General features: G+C 37.6%; 1 protein-coding gene across 5 annotated transcripts in view; it reads left to right on the top strand.

The window, feature by feature from the left end:
• The window catches only part of XRN1 (5'-3' exoribonuclease 1), a 56,017-nt gene that overhangs the window by 23,232 nt on the left and 11,589 nt on the right, over nucleotides 1-21,196 (top strand). For all 5 annotated transcript variants that reach the window (XR_014026638.1, XM_081329341.1, XM_081329338.1 and 2 more), the window contains exons 21-35: nucleotides 1,105-1,267; nucleotides 3,077-3,190; nucleotides 4,255-4,353; nucleotides 5,738-5,853; nucleotides 7,699-7,845; nucleotides 9,580-9,669; nucleotides 11,387-11,522; nucleotides 12,449-12,505; nucleotides 13,173-13,305; nucleotides 15,022-15,091; nucleotides 15,449-15,674; nucleotides 17,224-17,325; nucleotides 18,841-18,939; nucleotides 19,994-20,111; nucleotides 20,524-20,585. Coding sequence is in view for 4 of the 5 variants with exons in the window: in XM_081329341.1 (XP_081185467.1) it covers nucleotides 1,105-1,267; nucleotides 3,077-3,190; nucleotides 4,255-4,353; nucleotides 5,738-5,853; nucleotides 7,699-7,845; nucleotides 9,580-9,669; nucleotides 11,387-11,522; nucleotides 12,449-12,505; nucleotides 13,173-13,305; nucleotides 15,022-15,091; nucleotides 15,449-15,674; nucleotides 17,224-17,325; nucleotides 18,841-18,939; nucleotides 19,994-20,111; nucleotides 20,524-20,585 (1,732 nt within the window). In the remaining variant the exon portion in view is untranslated. The remainder of the gene's footprint in view (nucleotides 1-1,104; nucleotides 1,268-3,076; nucleotides 3,191-4,254; nucleotides 4,354-5,737; nucleotides 5,854-7,698; nucleotides 7,846-9,579; nucleotides 9,670-11,386; nucleotides 11,523-12,448; nucleotides 12,506-13,172; nucleotides 13,306-15,021; nucleotides 15,092-15,448; nucleotides 15,675-17,223; nucleotides 17,326-18,840; nucleotides 18,940-19,993; nucleotides 20,112-20,523; nucleotides 20,586-21,196) is intronic.

Consider the following 21,196-nt stretch of genomic DNA (forward strand, 5'->3'; position numbering starts at 1 on the left):
CTACTCTTCCATCTGGAGCCAAGGTAAGATTTTAAAAAGGGATATTGGTTGGAAGGCAGAGGGAGAGTTTAGTTTTAGCATCTAAAAAAAGGGGGGGGGAAATCAGCGAGTACATCCCAACCAGCTTTTTATGTTTTTGTTATTGAAGAAATATGGGGGAGGGGGAGGGGTTCTGGGGTGGGTTGGGGAGGGGATAATATTGTAACTTCAATAAAAATTTTCAATAAAAAAAAAAGAAATATGGCTTTCTGGGGGAAGGTGGGGAGGGCGTTAAGGAAGGAAAGGGTTTTTGGAAGCTCGTCCTGAAGCTGCCTTTTGTGCAAGGGGCCTTTTCTCAAAGCCTAGAGAGGCAGCTTTGTTGCCTCCCCGTAGACAGCTGATGGGCGAACACCAAAAGCTCCAAAAGGCTAGGGAACTAGTCCCAGAACACCTTGGTAGGAGGAAGGGCAGAGGCAGAATTGGGAAAGAGGTAAGACAGGGTTTTCCTTCCCATATGTTTCTCTTTGGCAAGACAGCCAGCTGTGCTGAAGCCCAGTATCTGGGGGTGGGGGAGACCTGAGGCAGGCGGGCTGGTGCTTGCATTAGGCCTCCCAGGATCCCAGAGGCTTGCAGAGCGCGGATCCAGCCTCCGAGGCATGCAGAACGGCGGATCGGCTTATACTCGAGTCAACAACTTTTCCCAGTTTTTGGGGGTGAAATTGGGGGTCTCGGCTTATACTCGAGTCGGCTTATACTCAAGTATATACGGTATATGCTGGATATATATTATGGGAACTTGGACTGGAAGAAGATAAGTGAAGTTTCCTTATATCCCTGTCAGACCTTAAGGCTTCATGGGTACTATCTCTACTACTAGTTTCCATAACATGTACAATTTCTAATGTTTATTAGAAAAGTGGTTTTTAATAATTTTATTACCTTTTGTCTAATTTAGGAATCCTTGCAAACTCTTGAAAAAAGTAATAGGTTTAAATTAATGTTTTATTATTATTTGTTTGACTTCCCCCCCAAAATGATTATTAATTTTTCTTTTTTCTTTATTAAAATACCATTTCTCAAAAAATGCAAATTCTAATTTAATGTATAATTTGTTCTTTTTACCAGCTACCAAAGAAGAAAAGGAGTAATTATAAATGAAACATCTATAATTGTATATGCCCAGTTACTAACTGGGAGTAGATATCAGTTAAATCAAAATGGTGAAGTGTATTTTGAAAAGCAGTGGTCCAAGCAAAATCTACCTTTTGCATACCAGACAATTGTCAAGGTGATCTTTTCAAGTTTGTTGTTGTTATACTTATTTACATATCTATCAGTTCAATCCATATTTATTAGCACAGGTCAAATTTAAAATATTTTTTCAGCTTAAGCTTCTTAATTTGTTATAAATGTATGCATATTTATATTTACATAGACATTTACATAGACACATAAATAGTGAAGTAATATTAGCAGATCTTCATCACTCTTAACACTACCATTTTCATTTGTCATAAGTAACTGTATTGTACTTAAGATGGTATTGACTGTGCTGAACAGGTGAAGGACATTAATTAATAGAAAGTCCTAAATTTATTCATGGATTAGTATCTTCACTGAAGTGTAAAACTTGCTGTTTTAAAATAAATCATTGGCAAGCATTGTTACAGCATTGGTCGCGCTGGTGGATGATCTCTGGTGGGCCCGAGATAGGGGTTATTCCTCTGTCCTGGTCGTATTAGACCTCTCAGCGGCTTTTGATACCATCGACCATGGTATCTTGCTGCGACATCTTGAGGGAGGGGTTGGGAGTGGGAGGCACCGTTTTACGGTGGTTCTCCTACCTCTCGGGCCATTCACAGACGGTGTTGGCAGGGGGGCTGAGGTCAACCCCTAGGCCCCTTAGTTGTGGGGTGCCTCAGGGGTCGGTACTCTCGCCCCTTCTGTTCAATATCTATATGAAGCCACTGGGTGAGATCATCCGTGGTTTCGGGGTGAGGTATCATCAATATGCTGATGATACCCAGCTTTTCATCTCCACCCCGAACCAACCCAGCGATGCCCTCGACGTGATGTCCTGTTGCCTGGAAGCGGTATGGATTTGGATGGAGAAGAACAGGCTCCAGCTCAACCTGGCCAAGACTGAGTGGCTTTACGTACCGTCATCTCGTTTAGTCCAAGAGGTTCCATCTTTGGTTATGGGAGGAGAGGTGTTACCTCCCATTGATAGGGCACGCAACTTAGGCATCCTCCTGGATTCACGGCTCAGTTTTGAAGATCATATAGGAGTCATGGCCAGGGGGGCATTTTCCCAGGTTCGCCTGGTGCGCCAGTTGCGCCCCTATCTGGACCGAGATGCCTTACGTACAGTCACGCACTCGTTACCTCCCGTATAGACTACTGCAATGCTCTTTACATGGGGCTGCCCTTGAAGACCACCCGGAGGCTCCAGCTGGTGCAGAATGTGGCTGCGCGGGTGGTGATGGGAGCATCCCGATACTCCCATATTACACCCCTCCTGCGTGAGCTGCATTAGTTACCGGTTGTCCTCCGGGTGAGATTTAAGGTGCTGGTACTTACCTTTAAAGCCTTACATGGCCTAGGCCCGGGATACTTGCAGGACCGCCTGCTGCCGGGAATGACTTCCCATCACCCAGTGCACTCACACAGAGAGGGCCTACTCAGGGTGCCGTTGGCTAGAAAATGTCGGCTGGTGACCCCCAGGGGGAGGGCCTTCTCTGTGGGAGCGCCAGCCCTGTGGAACCAACTTCCCCTTGAGCTTCGGACGGCCCCGGATCTCCAGTCCTTTCGCCGTTGCCTTAAAACATTCCTTTTCCATCAGGCTGACCTGGACTGACGATAGGGATTTTAAAAATGTTTTTAAATTTTAATTTATTAATTTTAATTATTTTATTGGGGCTGTTAGTTTAATTCTTTTTAACTGTTGCATTGCTGTGTTTTTATTGTTGTTAGCCGCCCTGAGTCCTTCGGGAGATAGGGCGGCATATAAGTCCCAAAAATAAATAAATAAATAAATAAATACAGTGGTTAGTTTGGATTGTCTTAATGTGATGTATCTTTCTGGCTTTTTTGACAGGATATAAAAACTTTTGATTGCCACTTCTCCAAACTAAAAACTTTGGATGACCTATTCCCTTTTGGATGCACAGTTTTCATGATAGGAACACCTTACTATGGCTGCACAGGAGAAGTTAGTTTCAAAATAATCTTCCATTTTATAAATTTAAAGCTATCAGAAATAGATCAAATGCTTATCTATAGTTTTTTGAGCTATCATTTGTCTGTTGAATATATGATTTTGTAATTGCTTATCTCTTTTTAAAATATATTTATTCATTAGATTTTTGTCTTGTCTTTATTTGCTAGAACTCCAAGCAACATACACAATATTCCCACCTCATTTTTTTCACAGAAAAGGTGCTTAAAAACTACAATTAGGACAGGAATTTCGGGTGTTGAGTGAAGTGGTTGTTAATGAGACATCACATGATTGTCTTACCTAATGTCTTTAATATTGGCATTCCTGGTTGCACTTGTTAAGTGGAGAGAGGTAAAAAGTGCAGGGTACCTCGAGAATGAGTGAGGCCGGTGCAGCCTAAGCACAAATGTCTTCCTGCTCAGGAGCTGAAAATCCTCCCTGCTGAAATCCAAGTGACTGCACTGGGCCTCCCCACCCTCTTGAAGCACCCACACTCCTCACCTTACATGCTGCCTTTCCATTCAGGCTGAAAATCCTGCTTAATTTTGGCTCTCTGTTATCTGTTATTTCTGGGGACTGGCTCCCTGCGGAAGGATTTCAGCTCCATGCAAGCAGGCAGTAAGGATTTCAGCTCTGTGTCAAGCAGGCATGGATCTGAAATCCTTTGGCAGACAGCTCTTTCAGCCATTCCTCAAAGATAATGTCTTTTTGTCAGGCAGCAGCATCTTCCAATCTTTTCTTCTGGCTACCCCATTGACTCTGTAGAAATTGGCAGAGAAGATTGTAAATGGCAGTCACATGATTATAGGATGCTCGTTACTGGTTGTAAATACAAACAAGTTGTCAAACAACCAGATCATAGTCATGTGACAGAGATGGGTAAGTGCAATGATCAGAAATGCTTTACAGGCCATAAAGCACACATTCCAAGGCTGTTAAATCTGAACTGTTGTTAAGTGAACAATCGTAAGTCAAGACCTACCTGTAATCGCTAGAGATATTTGGAAGACTTTTTTCCATTGTGAACTTGAGTATATCAATTATTATTTTTTTAGGTTCAGGATTCCTCTGATGTTATCTCAGATGGCAGAATCCGTGTTGTTTTCAGCATTCCAATTGAACCTCAGCTTGATATCTTAATACAGAATCAGCATGTAAGTGTTATTTCTCTAGCAGTGGAATACCTTGCAGAGTTCATGTTAATTCTTCGGGAAATAATTCATCACTATGGAAAAATCTTCAAATAATTAACAACATTCTTTTACTTTCATCTTTTTCTATTATATTTTTATACACATACTCTAGAATCTAAAGGTTCTAAAGTATTTTGAACTAGTTTTCAAGTTTTTTTATTTAAATATTCTTTAAAGAAACATATTGCCATTTTAGAATTATAAGCTTCCTCCATTGATTAGATTAGAAAATTACCTATGCATATAATTACTTATGTTCTTTCCTTCATCCTTCTCTCTTTTCCCTTTTCCCCTTTTTCCACTATTTTAATTTTCATTTGTATTTTATGCCCATGGTTGTTAAGTGAATCACTGAGTTGTTAAGTTAGTATGATGGTTGTGAATCTGGATTCCCTATTGACTTTGCTTGTCAAAAGGTCGGAAAAGGTGATCACATTGCAATTGTCCAAAATATGAGTCAGTTGCCAAGCATCTGAATTTTCAAGCAGTCTGTTGTAAGTTGAGGACTACCTATATATTTTTTTATTTCTTTGTAAATTTATCAAAAAGATTTTTTTCTTTTTTCTGTTTTTCTTTTCTTCCAACAGCCAACTTTTCCTGACATATTAATGCCCCCCATCACTCTCGTAGTACCTCTTTCTGCTCTTTATTCAACAAATGCTGGCTTCATCATTTTTATTCTTTTTGTTTTTCTATTAGAAATGATACACTGTGAACCTCAGTAGTTTCTTATCCGATTACATATCATTTCAGAAATTACATATCCTGTGTTAAGCTACAAAATGTATTGCCTTTAGGACAGCTCTAATTCTTCTTGCTCGCCAACAGAACGGGAGTGTGGTTTGGGAGAGTTTGGGGTCTACAGGTGTCTTTTATCACCATAACAACTGAGAACTGTTGTTTTGGCAAATAGAAGGTTCTTGTCATAACAATTATCAGAAGATGTATTGGACAATGTGACCTGAACTGTCAGAGAGGGGAGGGAGGATTTTATTCTTTTAATTATCTGCTTCCCGCCATTTCCTCAGAGCTAGCTTTAGTTCAGTTATGCCGGTTTGATTCTTGTCCAATAAAAGTTTACATTAGAGAACGCTATGACTCTGGTGTTTTGCTTGATTGGGCTTCTTCAGCTGGGACTTGACATCCTACTTGCTTGCTTGTATACATTTGCCTGTGAATTGAAGAATGTTGATACAAGTCCACTTCATGAGATATCTTATATAAAGACTTCTCCTTAGAAATATATTGCATAACAAATCTGTAGACTTCCAAAGGCTCCGTATTTTTGTTTCGATAAATGTTAATATAGTTCTCAAATATTAAATGTAAATATTTGATATTTTAGAAATATTCTGTGAAATATAATCCTGCATATGTATTGGCCAGTCGCCTTGGAGTGAGCAGCTATCTTGTGTCAAGATTTACAGGAAGCATTTTTATTGGAAGAGGAGCCAAGAGAAAGTAAGTTTGGAATATAATACCATTTTGCAGTGAGTTATCTAATTACATTTGAATTAAACCCAAATTAAAATGCTGTTAATCTGATTCTTCCTATTTGCTTTGAATATTGGTCTTCACAGAGAAAAATTAATGGAAGTAGACCTCCTCCATTTATTTGTGCACTTAGTATAGAGAGAATAGATTGTGCAGTGTCAAGAAAGACAATTTTATGTTAGCTGTGCCCAGTTTTTAATTTACAATTGGGAAAGAACACCTTTATGACGTATGATGAGATAAGTGCGCAAATACTATTTTTCAAAACATAACTCACTGCACTTTTGCATCACTAAGGATTGTCCCTTTTTGTGAGCCAGTGAACTCATTGAGAATATTTTGGCACTTGAAAGCTCATCAGAAGGCCAGTTGACCCACAAGAGTTAGAAATGCCATTACAGGTAGTTCTCAACTTATGATCACAATTGAGTCCAAAATTTAGGTTGCTAAGTGAGAAATTTGTTAAGTGAGTTTTGCCCCATTTTACAACCTTTAAAATTATTTTCCCAACAGTACTTCCTTTATAAAATGCTTTGTCTAATTTTCTATCCTCCTCTTCCCCATGTGAAATTCTTGCATGTACATTTTTAAAACAGATTCCAAAGCATGGATAGGTTGAATTTGAGCATAATTTATCGGGAAAGAGAAATGAAAACAGGAAGAAGAGAAGCAATTAGACATATGGAGGCAGAACATATTTCACATGCTGAGCAGTGAAACTGATAAGATTAATGTGTTCCCTTGAAGCATTTAGGCAGCTATGACTTTTTGAAGGCTCAGCATAACTTCTTCAGGGTCTTCCTAGGTTGTCTCCAAGTAAATACACAGATGGTGCTTCATTTGGAACTGTAAGGAATCAAAGCACTCATTTCCAAAGGCAACCTATGGCAAGACCTCTAGAGGATACTGAATGCCTTAGCATCAGTTTCTGATAGCTTCAGTCCTGTCAGGTAGGTACAACTACACAGCAGGCATACCTCCTAGGTTCTGCCAGATTATAGGGTTTAAGGAGGGGATTTCAAGCACACGGACCTTATTTGATCTGTTAGGACTGATAGATACCTCATGGAGAGGAGGTTCCACAAATAACCTGGCCGTGTGCTATTCAGGGCTTTTAAGATGATCACCAACACTTTGAATTATGCCAGGAAAGAAACAGAGAGTCATAGCACCTCAGGCAGTAGCAGTATGATAAGGGCAAACCATAGAATACCTAGAACTGTGTGTGCTATTACATTCTAAACTGGTAATTTCTGGGTGAGCTTCAAAGATAAACTCTTGTACTATAGATCAGAGGTCTCCAACCTTTTGAGCACCAGGGACTGGTTCCGTGGAGAGCATTTTTTCTGCGGACCAGAGGTGGCTTGGTTTCATGTACTGCCCCCTTGGGGGGTGGGGCGGCGCTGGGGACGGCGCTAGCACCAGTGGGATGCTTGGGGGTGGGGTGGTGGTAGCACTGGCAGGACGCTCAGGGCGGGGCCAGTGGGATGCTCGCCGCTAGCATGAGTGTGTGGGGGTGTGAGTGCATGGCCATCTCTTCATGCAGCCCAGTGGCCAAGTGGCCGCAGCCCATAGATCATGTTACAGAAATCCAGCATGGAAATAACCAAGCCATGAGTGACTATGAGCATGTATTTTGCTAAATAAATCATTCAGACTTACCGTAGTTTAAATTTTATTAATATTCATCCTCTGCTCTTTTTCTGCTGATACATTTGAAAACTGAATATTGTATTAATATATAGTAAAATTAGTATTAGAAATTTAGTAAATTGCAATAAATAGAGTTAACATTCGCCATCTGTTTTGCAGTCCACGTGGAGACCATAAAGCAAATGTAGGTTTAAATCTGAAATTCAATAAGAGGAATGAAGAAGTCCCTGGCTACACTAAAAAAGTTGGAAATGAATGGATGTACTCCTCTGCAGTGGAACAGTTTCTAGCTGAATATTTAGAAAGGTAAGCTTAAAATTTGTTGTGGACTTGTATGTATATCCTTGTGATTGATAATGTTGTATAGCATTATTGTAGGGAGCTTTGTTGGATCCAGCTAACAGTCTATTGAAGCATTCTCTTTATTTCATCTATTTAGTAACCTAAATATTGTTTCTCCCTAGCAACTGGCCTCTTAATCTTACTGACTTTGATTTTGGGTTTAGCTATTTATGATTTATTCTATATATTTTTTCAGTTTGTATGACTGCTTAGTCACTTAGACTCCAGGTAGTTAATAGCCAGTTAAAAACAAAAATAACTAAATAAAAGACATATTGTGCCAAAAATTATGTATTCTTCTTTCAAAACAATGTTGATTCCCAGACTTAACCAGTTTTGAGGATAGTATTTATTTATTTATTTATTTATTTATTTATTTATTTATTTATTTATTTATTTATTTATTTTATTAGATTTATATACCGCCCTTTCCCGAAGGACTCAGGGCGGTTTACAGGGTATATAAAACCAAACCAGTACAAAAGTTAAAAACAATTAAAAAAAGATTAAATCATCCCTAAAAATAAAAACCCCAGTTAAAAATTCTCAGCCTGGGCCGGAGAGCTCAAAGAGCCAGGTCTTCAGATCCCGGCGAAATGAACGAAGGTCAGGGGCAGTCCTAAGCTCCACGGGTAGCTGGTTCCAGAGGGCAGGCGCACCCACAGAGAAGGCCCTTCCCCTGGGTGTTATCCGCCGGCAGTCTTTTACCGGCGGCACCCTGAGAAGACCCTCCCTGTGTGAGCGCACTGGATGAAGGGGACTTGATGCTGGCAGCAGGTGTTCCCTCAGATATCCCGGACCCAAGCCATTCAGGGCTTTATAGGTCATCACCAGCACCTTGAATCTCACCCGGAGGGCATTTCATTGTTTGATAATGTACCAGACAACAAGTGACTGCTTGCATCGTATTTTCAGTGATATTTCCTTATCAGATTCCTCAATGTCTTCAACATTGACAAAGCTTCTAATGTACTGCCTTCACTGGAAAAACAGATATGATCAGAGATGTCCTGCCTTGAAAATAGCCCCTACTGAACTGTATATCATAGTCAAACATCAGCACACGGAATGTTTTATGATAATTTGTATTATGCCATAAACAGTTTTATGATTATTTTTATGTCATTAAAGGTTTTAAAATTGGCCAAATTTCAGTTCCATTGGCCCTGAATTTTGGATGCATTCTGTAAGTTAGCTCATTTGAGGTACTGTACCTTGGTTCAAACGTTTTGCCCTACGATACACCATTTTCTTGTTAGAGGAATCAAAGTTTTAGTATCCCAAAGGTGCTTTTTCACGAGGCAACTGGACTTCCTTGTTTTTCTTTGAAGACTTCTTGGATGAGAAGCTAAATGTCTTCAGAGAAAAACAAGAAAGTCCAGTTGCCTCGTGAAAAAGCACCTTTGGGATAACTGTGATCTGGATGACGGAAAATCTCCATAATTTTAGTAGTATATTGGCTGGATGAAGAAATATTTTAAATTAATTTTAAAACTTTCCATGTGAATATAGTGGATTATTCCTTGGGTACTATACTACCATTATGTGTGATAGAAAACTGTATCCATATCTTTCATAACATGAAAGTCACATGATTGCTTCTGCATTATACTGGAAAAAACCCTGTAACTTTTTAAAAGTTATAGCTCTGTGTTACATTAGTGTTTCAGTGCAAAGCATACACAATTTATTTTTCAGGGTACCAGAACTTTTTACTTACTTAGCCAAAAATAGTCCAGAAGATATATTTTATGAAGATGACATTTGGCCTGGTGAAGAGGAGAATGGGTATGTAGTTCATATTTTTTGGTAGATTAGTAAATAAGTAGATAAATTTTCTGATCTTGCAAAGACAATCAGCCTGAAGATTGCTAGTTCAAATTTAGTAGACGAGTCCTTGGATTCAAGGAGGAACAATTTCATGCAGTATTCTTTCATGGTTGTAGGCTGTCTAGTTACTATCAAGCAGTCAAAATACTATTTGCCAGGTATTTGGGAGGCTGGCAAAGACTAAGTCCAGTTATTAAAGTTGGTTGCACAATCAGTGAGATGATTAGATTGGATTTGATAGTTCTATCAAATCTTTCCCAAGGACTAGGGATAGGCAGATCTTATTTGATAATGCTGAAAATATTGTCGCAGGATGTAAGCTGTTCCAAGTAAAGCTACCTTTGCAATTGACTGATGGTGATTTTGTCAATCCCAGTGATGTTCAAGTGATGCTTGAGGTGTTTCCAAATTATTATTGTTTCCAATTATAAAATGTCAAAACCTGCTTTTGTTATTTTATTTCAAAACGGTGCTTCATGGTGAAAAGGGAATGAGAAATCATCTCATGGCTGTCTTGTGTGTACAGTGGCAGGAGTATACATATATGGAATATTTAAAATATGAATACTTTAGAAATACTTTAGTCCAGTTGCCTTTTGAAAAAGCATCTTTGGGACAACCATGACCTGGATGACTAAGAATCTCCATAGACAAAGCTTAAGGGATGTGGGTAAACTCCATTCAAAAGTGTATTGCACCCAATAGCAGCCATTTCCACTTCCATATACAGAAAAGTGTTAAATGTAAAATAAAGCAGAAAGCCAAAATGGATATTGCAGAGTCATCAAAGTACAGCCTGCCATTGTAGGTGTCTTAAATATATTGATCTTAGTCATTCTACATCTTTTCCCCCTTAGGCTGAGATCCACAGGTTCATGTTTGTTGAGATTACACACTAGGTTATTAAAAGTTAGGTAACGACTACCTTCTTTCAAGTATCGTCCACTTTAATTTTCATTTGCTGCAGATAATGCACTTGTAGAGAGAGATTGGAAGAGGATTTTGTTCAAGGCCCCATTTATTTGATAAAATGGAGATTTCTTATATTTGTCCTAAATTGCAAAGTTTAGAAATTTAAGGTATAATAAACTTGGACAAATTCAATACTGTACCTTAAGCCTACACTACAAGTTTTGTCACTGGGTCTGATTTCTGAAATATTTTTGCACTTTGCTGTAATCATTTGGATTAATCCCCTTCTAGTATTATGTTGAACTAATTGGCACCATATCTGCATTTATTTGAAGAATATATTAATTCCAGACATACTTTTTGTCTCTTAAGAACACTATTGTTATTTTGAAAACATGTAATCTAGGTCCAAGGAATTATAGGAGTTGATATATAAAAATAATCCCATTTCTTTTGTAGAGGTTTTTTCTTTTTGCCCTATTTATTTATTTAGTGTGTGGCATAGAACAAATGGTTACCAGTAATAAAATTATATCTACCAAACAAAATAATTGGATTATAATTTTCAGATTTGCTTTGATAGCTTTGATGTAATTTTTAAGCTTTGGGGCAATGCTTATATCTATTTTTCTTACATTAGGACATATTTAAAAAAACAAATCTTTATAATACATAATAATTTGCCACTTGATAATATTTACATGTTGACTATATCAGATTTTACATCTTGATGATTATTAATATGGAATAAATTTTAACATAGTGCTGAGAAGGTTCAAGAAATCATGTCATGGCTAAAGGCTCATCCTGTCAGTACACTCTCACGTTCATCTTGTGATTTGCAAATTCTGGATGCAGCTATCATTGAAAAGATTGAAGAAGAAATAGACAAATGCAAGGTACATAAAATTATTTCATACTTATCACAGTATATTATAATTAGGTTTCAAATGTCATTTACATTGCTATTAGAATGTTGTACATTCTGAATATTTGAGTGTAATTTTAGACTGTAAAGCAATAAAAAAGTCATTTTAAAAAATAAAGCATGCAGGAGAGCTTACCAGCTTACCAGATAACTCACTTGTTTATATATAATCTCTATTACCCACCTCAGGGGTCCCCAACCCCCTGGTTCGTGGACTGGCATTGGGCTGCAGCATGCCAGGAACCAGGCTGCACAAACAAGTGAAGCCCCATCTGTGGGATTCAGGTAGCATGCAAAACCACACCTCTTCCGGTGCGCTGAAAAACCTCTGTCCACGGAACTGGTCCTTGGTATTCAAAAGGTTGGGGGCCTCTGAGCCACCTTAATTTAGATAAACTTTGAATAGAGTTTACAATTCATGAAGTCACATACATCAAAGGTTATACTGAAGGTTTTGTTCATAGGGTTCATCTCTGTTCTGCTCTTGTTGGGTTATCTTCCTTTATACTCAGTTATGTAGATCAGTATTTGGTGTTGGAGAACTTTAAATGAGAGTAGTTTAGAATACCCATTACATTGGTTATATAATGTGATTGTCTCTCAATACAATATTTGGAATGGGAATGACTAAATCTTTTTACATAAAAATCGTATTTTTTTCATGGGTTATCCATTAAGATCTGTGTAATAAGAGTCAGAGAGCTGTTACAGAACTCCTAAACTTATCTTACAGAATGGTTTTAAAATTAAGTTGAGTGATACACATTAAGCTAAGGAATATAGATAGATTCACTATCAGTGTTATCATTTATGTGGGCTACAATATATGACTTTTTAACTTTGTAAGGCAATAATAATCTATGAATGATTTCATCCAACAATTTTTTCTTTTTTTAGCAAAGAAAAAGTAACAAGAAAGTGCGTGTGACAGTGAAACCTCACTTATTATACAGAGTAAGTTTAATATAACTATAGTTGCATGGGGATTTTTGGTAAAGGCAGTAGCAAATCAATTTCCTGTTGCCAAGAAAGAAATATGAATGTATCATGTAATCATCGAGAGTTAAGCTTGACTCAAGGGTGGCTTCATGTTTGATACCAGCTTCCTCTTTTTTCCTCTATCTTACTTATTGTAAAACAGGGGTCCCCAACCCCCAGTCTGTGGACCAATACCGAGCCACGGCATGCCAACAACCAGTCCGCACAAACAAGCGAAGCCCCATGTGTAGGATGCAGGCAGCACACAAAACCATGCACCCTTCGGTCCGTGGAAAAACCTTTCTCCACGGAACCAGTCCTTGGTGCCCAAAAGGTTGGGGACCTCTTTTGTAAAACTAATAAACAAGGTGTGTAAAAAATGGCAATGCTGGTTCGATGGCATAGATGAACCTTACTATATTTTCTGCTGGCCGAATTTGGAGTCTGATTGCTTTCTACTGAGAAAGCTTCCTGCATCATAAAATCATTATAGTGAAGAGGACATTACGTGATTATTTAATCTTTTCATTTTAATAAATTGCACATAAAAGTAATACACAAGAGACATATATAACTACTTTTATTCTATGTTATATTCATATTTAGGTATTTTTGCTGTAATTTAAATCTTTGGTTTTATTAGCCTTTAGAACAACAACATGGAATTTTACCAGATCAAGATGCAGACTATCGATTGTTTGATCGTGTTGTGAATGTGAGAGAGAACTTTTCTGTTCCCCTTGGACTTCGTGGTACTATAATAGGAATTAAAGGAGGTACGATTGAATATCTTTTTAGCTTTTGATAATCCTGCCTTTGATTTGTGAATGATTTCTATGTTTAAAAAATGCTGATTACTATCAACTGGATATTTATCCAAAATTACTGAAGTTAAAAAGATAGATCTTTTTGTTGGTTTTAATGAGATAAATTCAAAAGTCTGTGTGGGGCTTGTCTATACTTTTCTTGGTATTCTTGGAGATTCACCTGAATCACACGGGTTGCAGTTGAAAATAAGAATTTGTCTGCACCAAATGGCCTCTGCTGTTTTATTGCATTACCCTGGACAGTAGTTCAAGCTATTTTAAAAGGCCTCTAGACCTTTCAAAATGTAGAATTTTGGGGACAGGAAAGAATTGGAAAGCTGTTTTATAAATGACATTTCATATGTATACTTTGGATCCAAAGAGTTGACATAATGGTTTTGTTTGCATATTATGTGGCCTCTGCTGTTAATCTTTTTTAAAACATAATGTCTACACTCTACAGCCCTTGATTATTGGGGAATGGAGTAGGCAACTGTGGTTGGATGAGTTGTTATAGGGAAACAGATCTATAGTGCTTTTGTAGCACTTAGAACTAATGAACATTTGGGCACATGTTTCTACAGTATAACCAAACATGGGGAAGCCCTAACTATATTAATTTGTTATTTGCATAAAATATAAGAAAAACACATTGCTACCAGTTGTCTTCTTTGATCATTTTTTTCTTGTTTTAAAGCTCATTGAAGCACATAAGTCAATAATACAGAAATCATCAACAGATTATTTCAAGATGTGTGACAGAGGCAACCTCCACTCCCATTGCAGAAATTCTTATTTCATTTAAACCAATTTATTTTAACTTAGTGTTGTGGACTGTAACTTCATCAGGAAGGCCAGAAAAATTCTTACAATGGGTGCATAGTCAGCACCAGAGTGTACAGGGTAGAAATATTTGTTCTGTTATTATAAGTGAGCTGCTGAAAACCAAATCTGATGGCGTGCTTTGGCACAGCTGTGGGAATTATAAAAATGAATCAAAGAGTTCTGCCTCTAGATTATAACGTCTCATTAGTCATAATATTTGGGAATTCTGGGATTTATAATACAAACCATTTGGAGGGAACCATATAGGTGAAGATGGTCTAAGTCAGGGGTCCCCAACCTTTGGGCTACTGCCCACTATCGGGCCTTGGCCACTGGGCCGCATAGGTGGCTGGTTGGTGTGTGTGTGCGCATGTGCACGGTCCAACTCATGCAAGCATCGCTGGTATTCATGGCAACACTCAAGCGAGCATCGCCAGCATTCTCGGTCCCACTCACATGAGCATCGCTGGTGTTTTTGGCCCCACTTGCGTGAGAGTTGCCACAAGCATTCGCAGCTCCACTCGCGTGAGCAACGGATATTCATGCATATGCACATGAGCGTGCACACATTTGCCCCTCCCACAAAACCATCCCTTCTTTCCCCCCTCCCCCACTCCAGGTTACCAACCCCGAAAGGTTGGGAAATTCTGATCTAAGTAGTCAGCTATATTGACTAGGAAGGGAAGCCAGTATAGAGGACAGTCCTGAAAATTCTTAATTGGAAGTTCTAATCTTTGTATATAGCTCTAGAGATAAATACAGTGGTCTTTGAATATAGAAATTGTAGTAATAAAGCAATAATATTTTTTCTCTAGCAATTTCACATTTGATGATATTGCTTACAATGTATATTTTCTTTAGCTAGCAGAGAATCTGATGTGCTGTATGAAGTACTGTTTGATGAAGAATTTCATGGAGGTTTGACAATAAGGTTTGTTGCTGACAATTGCTTGTTTTTCTTAAGTGTTTAATAGAACCTCAGAGACATAAAATAATTGTTAAGAAGGTAACACTAAAAATGTTTTTTCTAGTAATTGTGTTCTTTATTATCCATTTTTATTGTCATTGTAAATTTATAAACTGTCATTTTATTGATGACAAATAAAGATCAAAGATACCTCCATTCAGCCATTCAACCTCATAAAACTGGGTCTGAAGTGTGTTAAGTTCATTTTATGTTCCATCCAAAATATTAAATATTTATATTCTGTAAAAAAATTAATATGTAGTTTGAAATTATATGAATAATACCATGACAAAATTCTTTTCCTTTCCTTTCTTTCATTAGGAGTTCACCTTCCAGAGGATACCGTATACCAGCTTGTGCCTTAATTAACATCTCTTATGGCTATCGAACTGAAACAGGAAGTCAGAAGTTAACAGCCATAGTTAAGCCACAGCCAGCTGTGAGTTCCTACAACTCATATTTATCTGAATCCTTTTCTGTATCTTCCCAAAAAGCACATCTAGGAGGCCTCAATCATTCTCCTCGTTCCCTCTTTGTTCCAACTCAAGTAAGTGTGAATTCAGTTACCCAGTTCTATCATAAATATAAAGAAATTGTTATTCTCTTACGCTAGTAAAAACATAGCTAAATTTGAACAAGGCTTAATAATTGTCATAATAATTAGCAGAGCTGATTTGGTGTAGTGGTTAAGGCACCAGGCTAGCCATGAGTTCTAGTCTTGCCTTAGGCATGAAGCCAGCTGTGACCTTGTGCCATTCACTCTCTCTCTCTCTCTCAGACCTTGGAAGCAGGCAAGGGCAAACTGCTTCAGAAACCTTGCTAAGAAAATTGCAGGAATTGTTTGTTTTGCTCTTGATTCCAGGCAAGTACCTTTTCCAGGTACTTGCCTAGAATCAAGAGCAAAACAAACAACCATGATCCAAAGGAGCGCGCGCGCGCACGCACACACAAACACACAAAAGAATAATTAATGCAGATTTATCCAGACTTATATATGATAAAAGGAGGAAATGATAGTTCTTATTTTTAATAAACTTTATTAGAAGTTTGAAAACAGAATAAAAACTAAGATCACCAAATATTTAGAATGAAAAAAGGAAAGAATAAAGGAACAAAGACAAATGTGGAAAAATCGAAGGAAAGAAAAAATATTGTAAAGAAATGATTTCTGATTTTCTTTTATAGCAATTCATCATCATCATCTTAGCCATTGTCTATCCCCTGCAGGATGAAGGCCTCTTCCTCATGTTTCCAACCAATGTGGTTCTGAGCTTTTGCCAGTTAGGCTCACAATAACTTGCTGATGTCATCAATCCATCTTGTTTTAGGTCTCTTTCACTTTGATAAAAATGCTTTTTATCAAGTGGGATCCATTCAATGACTGCCTTGGTTTAGCTGCCATTAATTCTTCTTGCTATGTGACCAACCTATTTCCATTTAAATTCTTTTACTCTCTGGGTGATATCATATATTTTTGTTCTCTAATCCATATGCAAATCTTTCTATTTTGTCTTGTAATGCCGAGCATGTACCTTTCCATGAATCTTTGCGCCACTCGTAGTTTTTGTATCGATTGATTGAAAACTTTTCTCTTCAGGCGTAGGGGGAGGTTGTTCTTGAACATTATGCTTAGCTTGCTAAGTTATAGAATGTATCCCACTTGATAAAAAGCATCCACGAAAGAGATCATATTGGTAGAAACATGCAGAAGAGGCCTTCCTCCTGCAGTGGATAGACAATGGTGATGATGATGATGATGATGATGATGATGATGATGATGATATAACTGCAGCAAGACTAGTATATGCCCAAAGAAGAAATAATTCTTAGATGTGCCTTGAGCACTTTAGTTATTTGTGTATATATCAGAGAAGTTGATTTTTTACATGTATTTGAAATTCTGTTCCATAATATTATCAAAAGAAACAAAATAGATAATGTCCCATAAAAATTATTGTTAAAATTGTTGAGTATATATTGTTGGCCTGTTAATTTATAGTACTATGTGAGAAAAAAAATAGCTGTTTGTGTAATATTTTAAATAAATGGAAAAACTGGAAAGTTATTCTGTTTTTTTTTCTTAATCTATTATCCAGCAATTGAATGGAAGACAGCATAATATTATCAAAGCAGAAAAGCAGGGCAATTCCAGTTCTCAGCATAAAGTAACCTATACAAGTAACCATCAGAAATGTAAAGTAAGTGCTTTTACCTGCTACCTTTGGGTAAATGGTTTAGGGTTGTGTAGGCTATCTCACTCACTTCCCTGTCGCTTCCAAAGGCCACTTGCTTACTCGCTCGCTCACTCACTGCCTCTTGCTTCCAAAGGCTGCTTTGCTCACTTGCTATCTCACTCACTTCCCTGTCACTTCTAAAGACCACTTGCTTGCTCGCTCGCTCACTCACTGCCTCTCGCTTCCAAAGGCTGCTTGCTTGCTCGCTCACTCACTCGCTCACTCATTGCCCCGTCGCTTCCATAGGCCGCTCGCTCGCTCACTGCCTGTCACTTCCAAAGGCCGTCTGCTCGTTCACTCGCTCACTTACTCCTCCGTCACTTGGAAAGGTCTTTCTCACTCGCTCTCCTCACTGCTTCACTAACAAAAGCCTCTTCTCTCTCCGTGTTTTTTTCCCCCACCAAAACCTGCTCCTTTCATAGCTTCTCCTCTCCGCCCTCCTCCTCTCTTTCTGGTACACTGGAAGCCCCAATGAGCCTGCAGCTGTGCGCACAGATTCTGGGGCTTCTGCCGAGCCCTGAAGCTCCAGCTGAGGCACTGCTTTAGCTCGTTCGCTCCCCCGCTACACTAGGCTAGGTGTCATGTACCACCTGCCAGGTGCTAAAGTACCACCTTATGGTACTTTATGCCTTATGGTATCTCCATAAAATCAATTCTACAATTTAACTTGTTTTTTGTTCTCATTGTAGTGCCATAGTAAATGACACTTTGACAACCTATGACAAAAAAGGATGGATCAAATTTAATTTTTCTTCCATTTATTTCAGTGAATCTTCTTTAGCTAAACAGAATTACTATGTATTCTTAAAAATGGAATAGGATAGACTAAGAAATTTCCTATTTCCCATTTAGTTGATAAAGTCATGGCAGCTCAGAATCAGAACAGAGTTTTTATTTTTATTTTTAAAAAAGGATCCTTCCCATTCCCAAAACTCTAGAATGAAATAGCAACAGTGGTAATAATAGCTAGCTGTGAACCAATTTACTTTTAGAAATAATGGGAGATGGAAAACAATTGGGAGATTGTACTGTATGGTACTAAACAGAGTTGAAAAGCACAAATGAGAAATTCATGAAAGCTGAGAGTTTCTGCATACAAGAGGAGAGGATTGATTTTGTGGATCAAGGCCCTGGGACATGACTGTCTTGGAAATGGAGAAAAAAATGTGAAAAATCCTCTTGGTGTAGAATTTAGTACTGTCTCTGCAAAACAATATACGGTAGTAATACTCCATTATGGGGCAACTGTTCATGAAAAGATGAGAACATGTCTTCACTTCTATCTTTTTAAATGTATTCACTGAAGCAACTAAGATATATGCCTGCAATTTAAATTGCTACTTTGTTGAAACTTAAGGCATGGCTAGTTTTTGAGATAATGGAAACATGTTGGAGAAAAAAATCATGACTCCAGGTTTTTGTTCTGCAATACGTTTTCATGGCAGTTTCAATTTTATTTGTTTTGTTTTTCTTTCCTAGCAAGCTCACAATAAAAAAGATGATGAATTTTGCAACATTTGGCAATCGCTGCAGAACCCCGGAAAGTCTCAGCCTTCCCTACAAAATAAGGATGATATGGTTAGTATATGTAAAAAAGGGGCAATTTTATTTGTACCAATCTTATATGGCATGTTGATGATCACACCCAAAAAGAGGGTAAGTCCAAAGAATAAGAGAAGGGAGGGGTTTTCTAAGAAAAGAATAAATATTTACCAAGATAAATAAATCAAGCAGTGACTAGCTATAAAGAAATCCAGAAGGGTATGAAAGCCTTAGCAGACAAAGAATGTACTTACATATATTCAATTGCCACCATTGCCCAATGGGGTAAATATGAACCAGTTGCCAAATACTCAAAATGCGGTCGTGTGACTGTGGGGTTAATCTCAGTTGTCGGAACTTCAAAGCCAGATTGTAAATATTTTGAAGGAAGGTCACTAAGCAATTTGTCTTAAGTCAAGGACTACCTGTATCTTTGTCCCACTCCTTTGCCAAATTGAAGCCAACCAGTTTCACCATATTCATCTGGGTAGTGGCTCCCAAGTTGGTTTTACCTAAGGACAATGTTTTGGGATTTCCATCTTTATAAGCACAATCCATAGCTTGACATGAATAATGAAATCAAAGGCCTTTCTATAACCAACAAAGCACATACTAAGGGTTTTTTGGTATTTTTGGCTATCTCAGTTGAGCACCAACAGCATCTCATGTTCTTCAGCCTTTTCTAAGGCCAGCTTGAATATTTCACTTGCCATGGAGACTCTGTTGATAATCCTAAACAACTTGCTAGAATGTAAAATTAAACACATTGTATGATAGCTTTAATGACATCTAAAAAATACAGTTCAAAGACTGAATATTTCTGAAAGTCTTGCCATATACATCTAATACATATTTCCTAAATATTTATTTTTCAACTTTTTTCTGATCTTTATTTCTTTCAGGGAACTAGAAACTGCCTCCAATGTGCCAAAGTGCTTTGCGCTAAATTTCAATGATAAAACATAGGAAATTTGTGGTGGTGGGGAGGAGACGGTTCTTCTGCAGACCATAGATTACCCTTTCATGTTTTATGTATTCTAAAGTATGTCATCTATGCAAAATCTTACTCTTGCAAAATCTGATTTTCTAGGATGAAGTTTTTTTACCTCAATATGTAAAATTCGGTACCAATAGTAGGTCCTGCAAACCAGGTTTCAATGAGAATAGCTTTAAAAGCCAGCAAAAAGCCCAGGACTCGTTTAGAAAATGTAAGTACTGTAGAGTGTAACTTACTTGAAATATTTTTAACTTTTAAATATAGGAATCCTGTTTTGAAAAGAGTTGGCTTCAATGGGCATCACTGAATCCTGTGCCAAAAGAAGTTTAAATGCATAGTCCATGACTGTGGATTTTAATTCTTGAAAATTCTCCCACGATCGGCACTTTTGAAGTTTTCCACTGCAACTTTGCATCCTGATTCTATCTTTCATAATACATGATCTGAATAGATAAACCATGAAGAAAGCTAGGAAAAATATATTGAGTTATGTAAAGAAATCTCACTGTTCTACTTAACAATAAATCCTACTACAATTAATGGATTTGTTTTTAGTAGACACAGAAATTTTCTTTTTCATTATATTTTACTCTTTAAACTGTTTGTAATTTTTTCGGTTCCAGCCAAAGAAGATTCTAAAGAGCCAAGAAATGAAGGTCAAATACAAAAAATATCCAACAAACTGGTAATTGTTATCTTTCTGCTTGCATATGACTACACATAATTGTACTTTTGTTATTTATTTATTTATTTTACTTTCATTTAGAGGTCTTTTATGGAAGCAATATAGTACTACTTTAAATGGCTTACAAAAGTTATTCCAGTATTTTCTTCATGCAGATTATAACATAAAATAGGAATTTGTGGTTCCCAGAATAGCATCTGGACGACTCCTGAATTTCACGAAATGGTTGGAATATGAAAGGATTGCAATTTCACAGTATTTTAATATTCCCCCACACATACTTTTGCAAGATGTCAATATGATTTAACATTTTGTGGTTATTCCTAATAACTTAGAAATTACTTTGTCATTTACTCCAAGACCAATAGTAATCTCCAGGTTACAGGTTAAGAATCATTTGTCTTCGGTTTGATTACTGGGCCTTATAGAAATACGAAGAGGGATCCCAATCACTATATAGTAAATCTGCAAAACCAAGGAACCTTTAATATGGTTTCCTGAACATCACTATCCCTAACATCATTTTGGGCTGCATGGCCCTTCACCAAGAACAGGAAGCAAGTGAAATATCTCTCTAAACCTGCTGTTAAAGTTGTTGAAGTGCATCTTGT

The sequence above is a fragment of the Vipera berus genome (genome assembly GCF_964194415.1).
Source record: "Vipera berus genome assembly, chromosome: 5".
NCBI lineage: Eukaryota > Metazoa > Chordata > Lepidosauria > Squamata > Viperidae > Vipera > Vipera berus.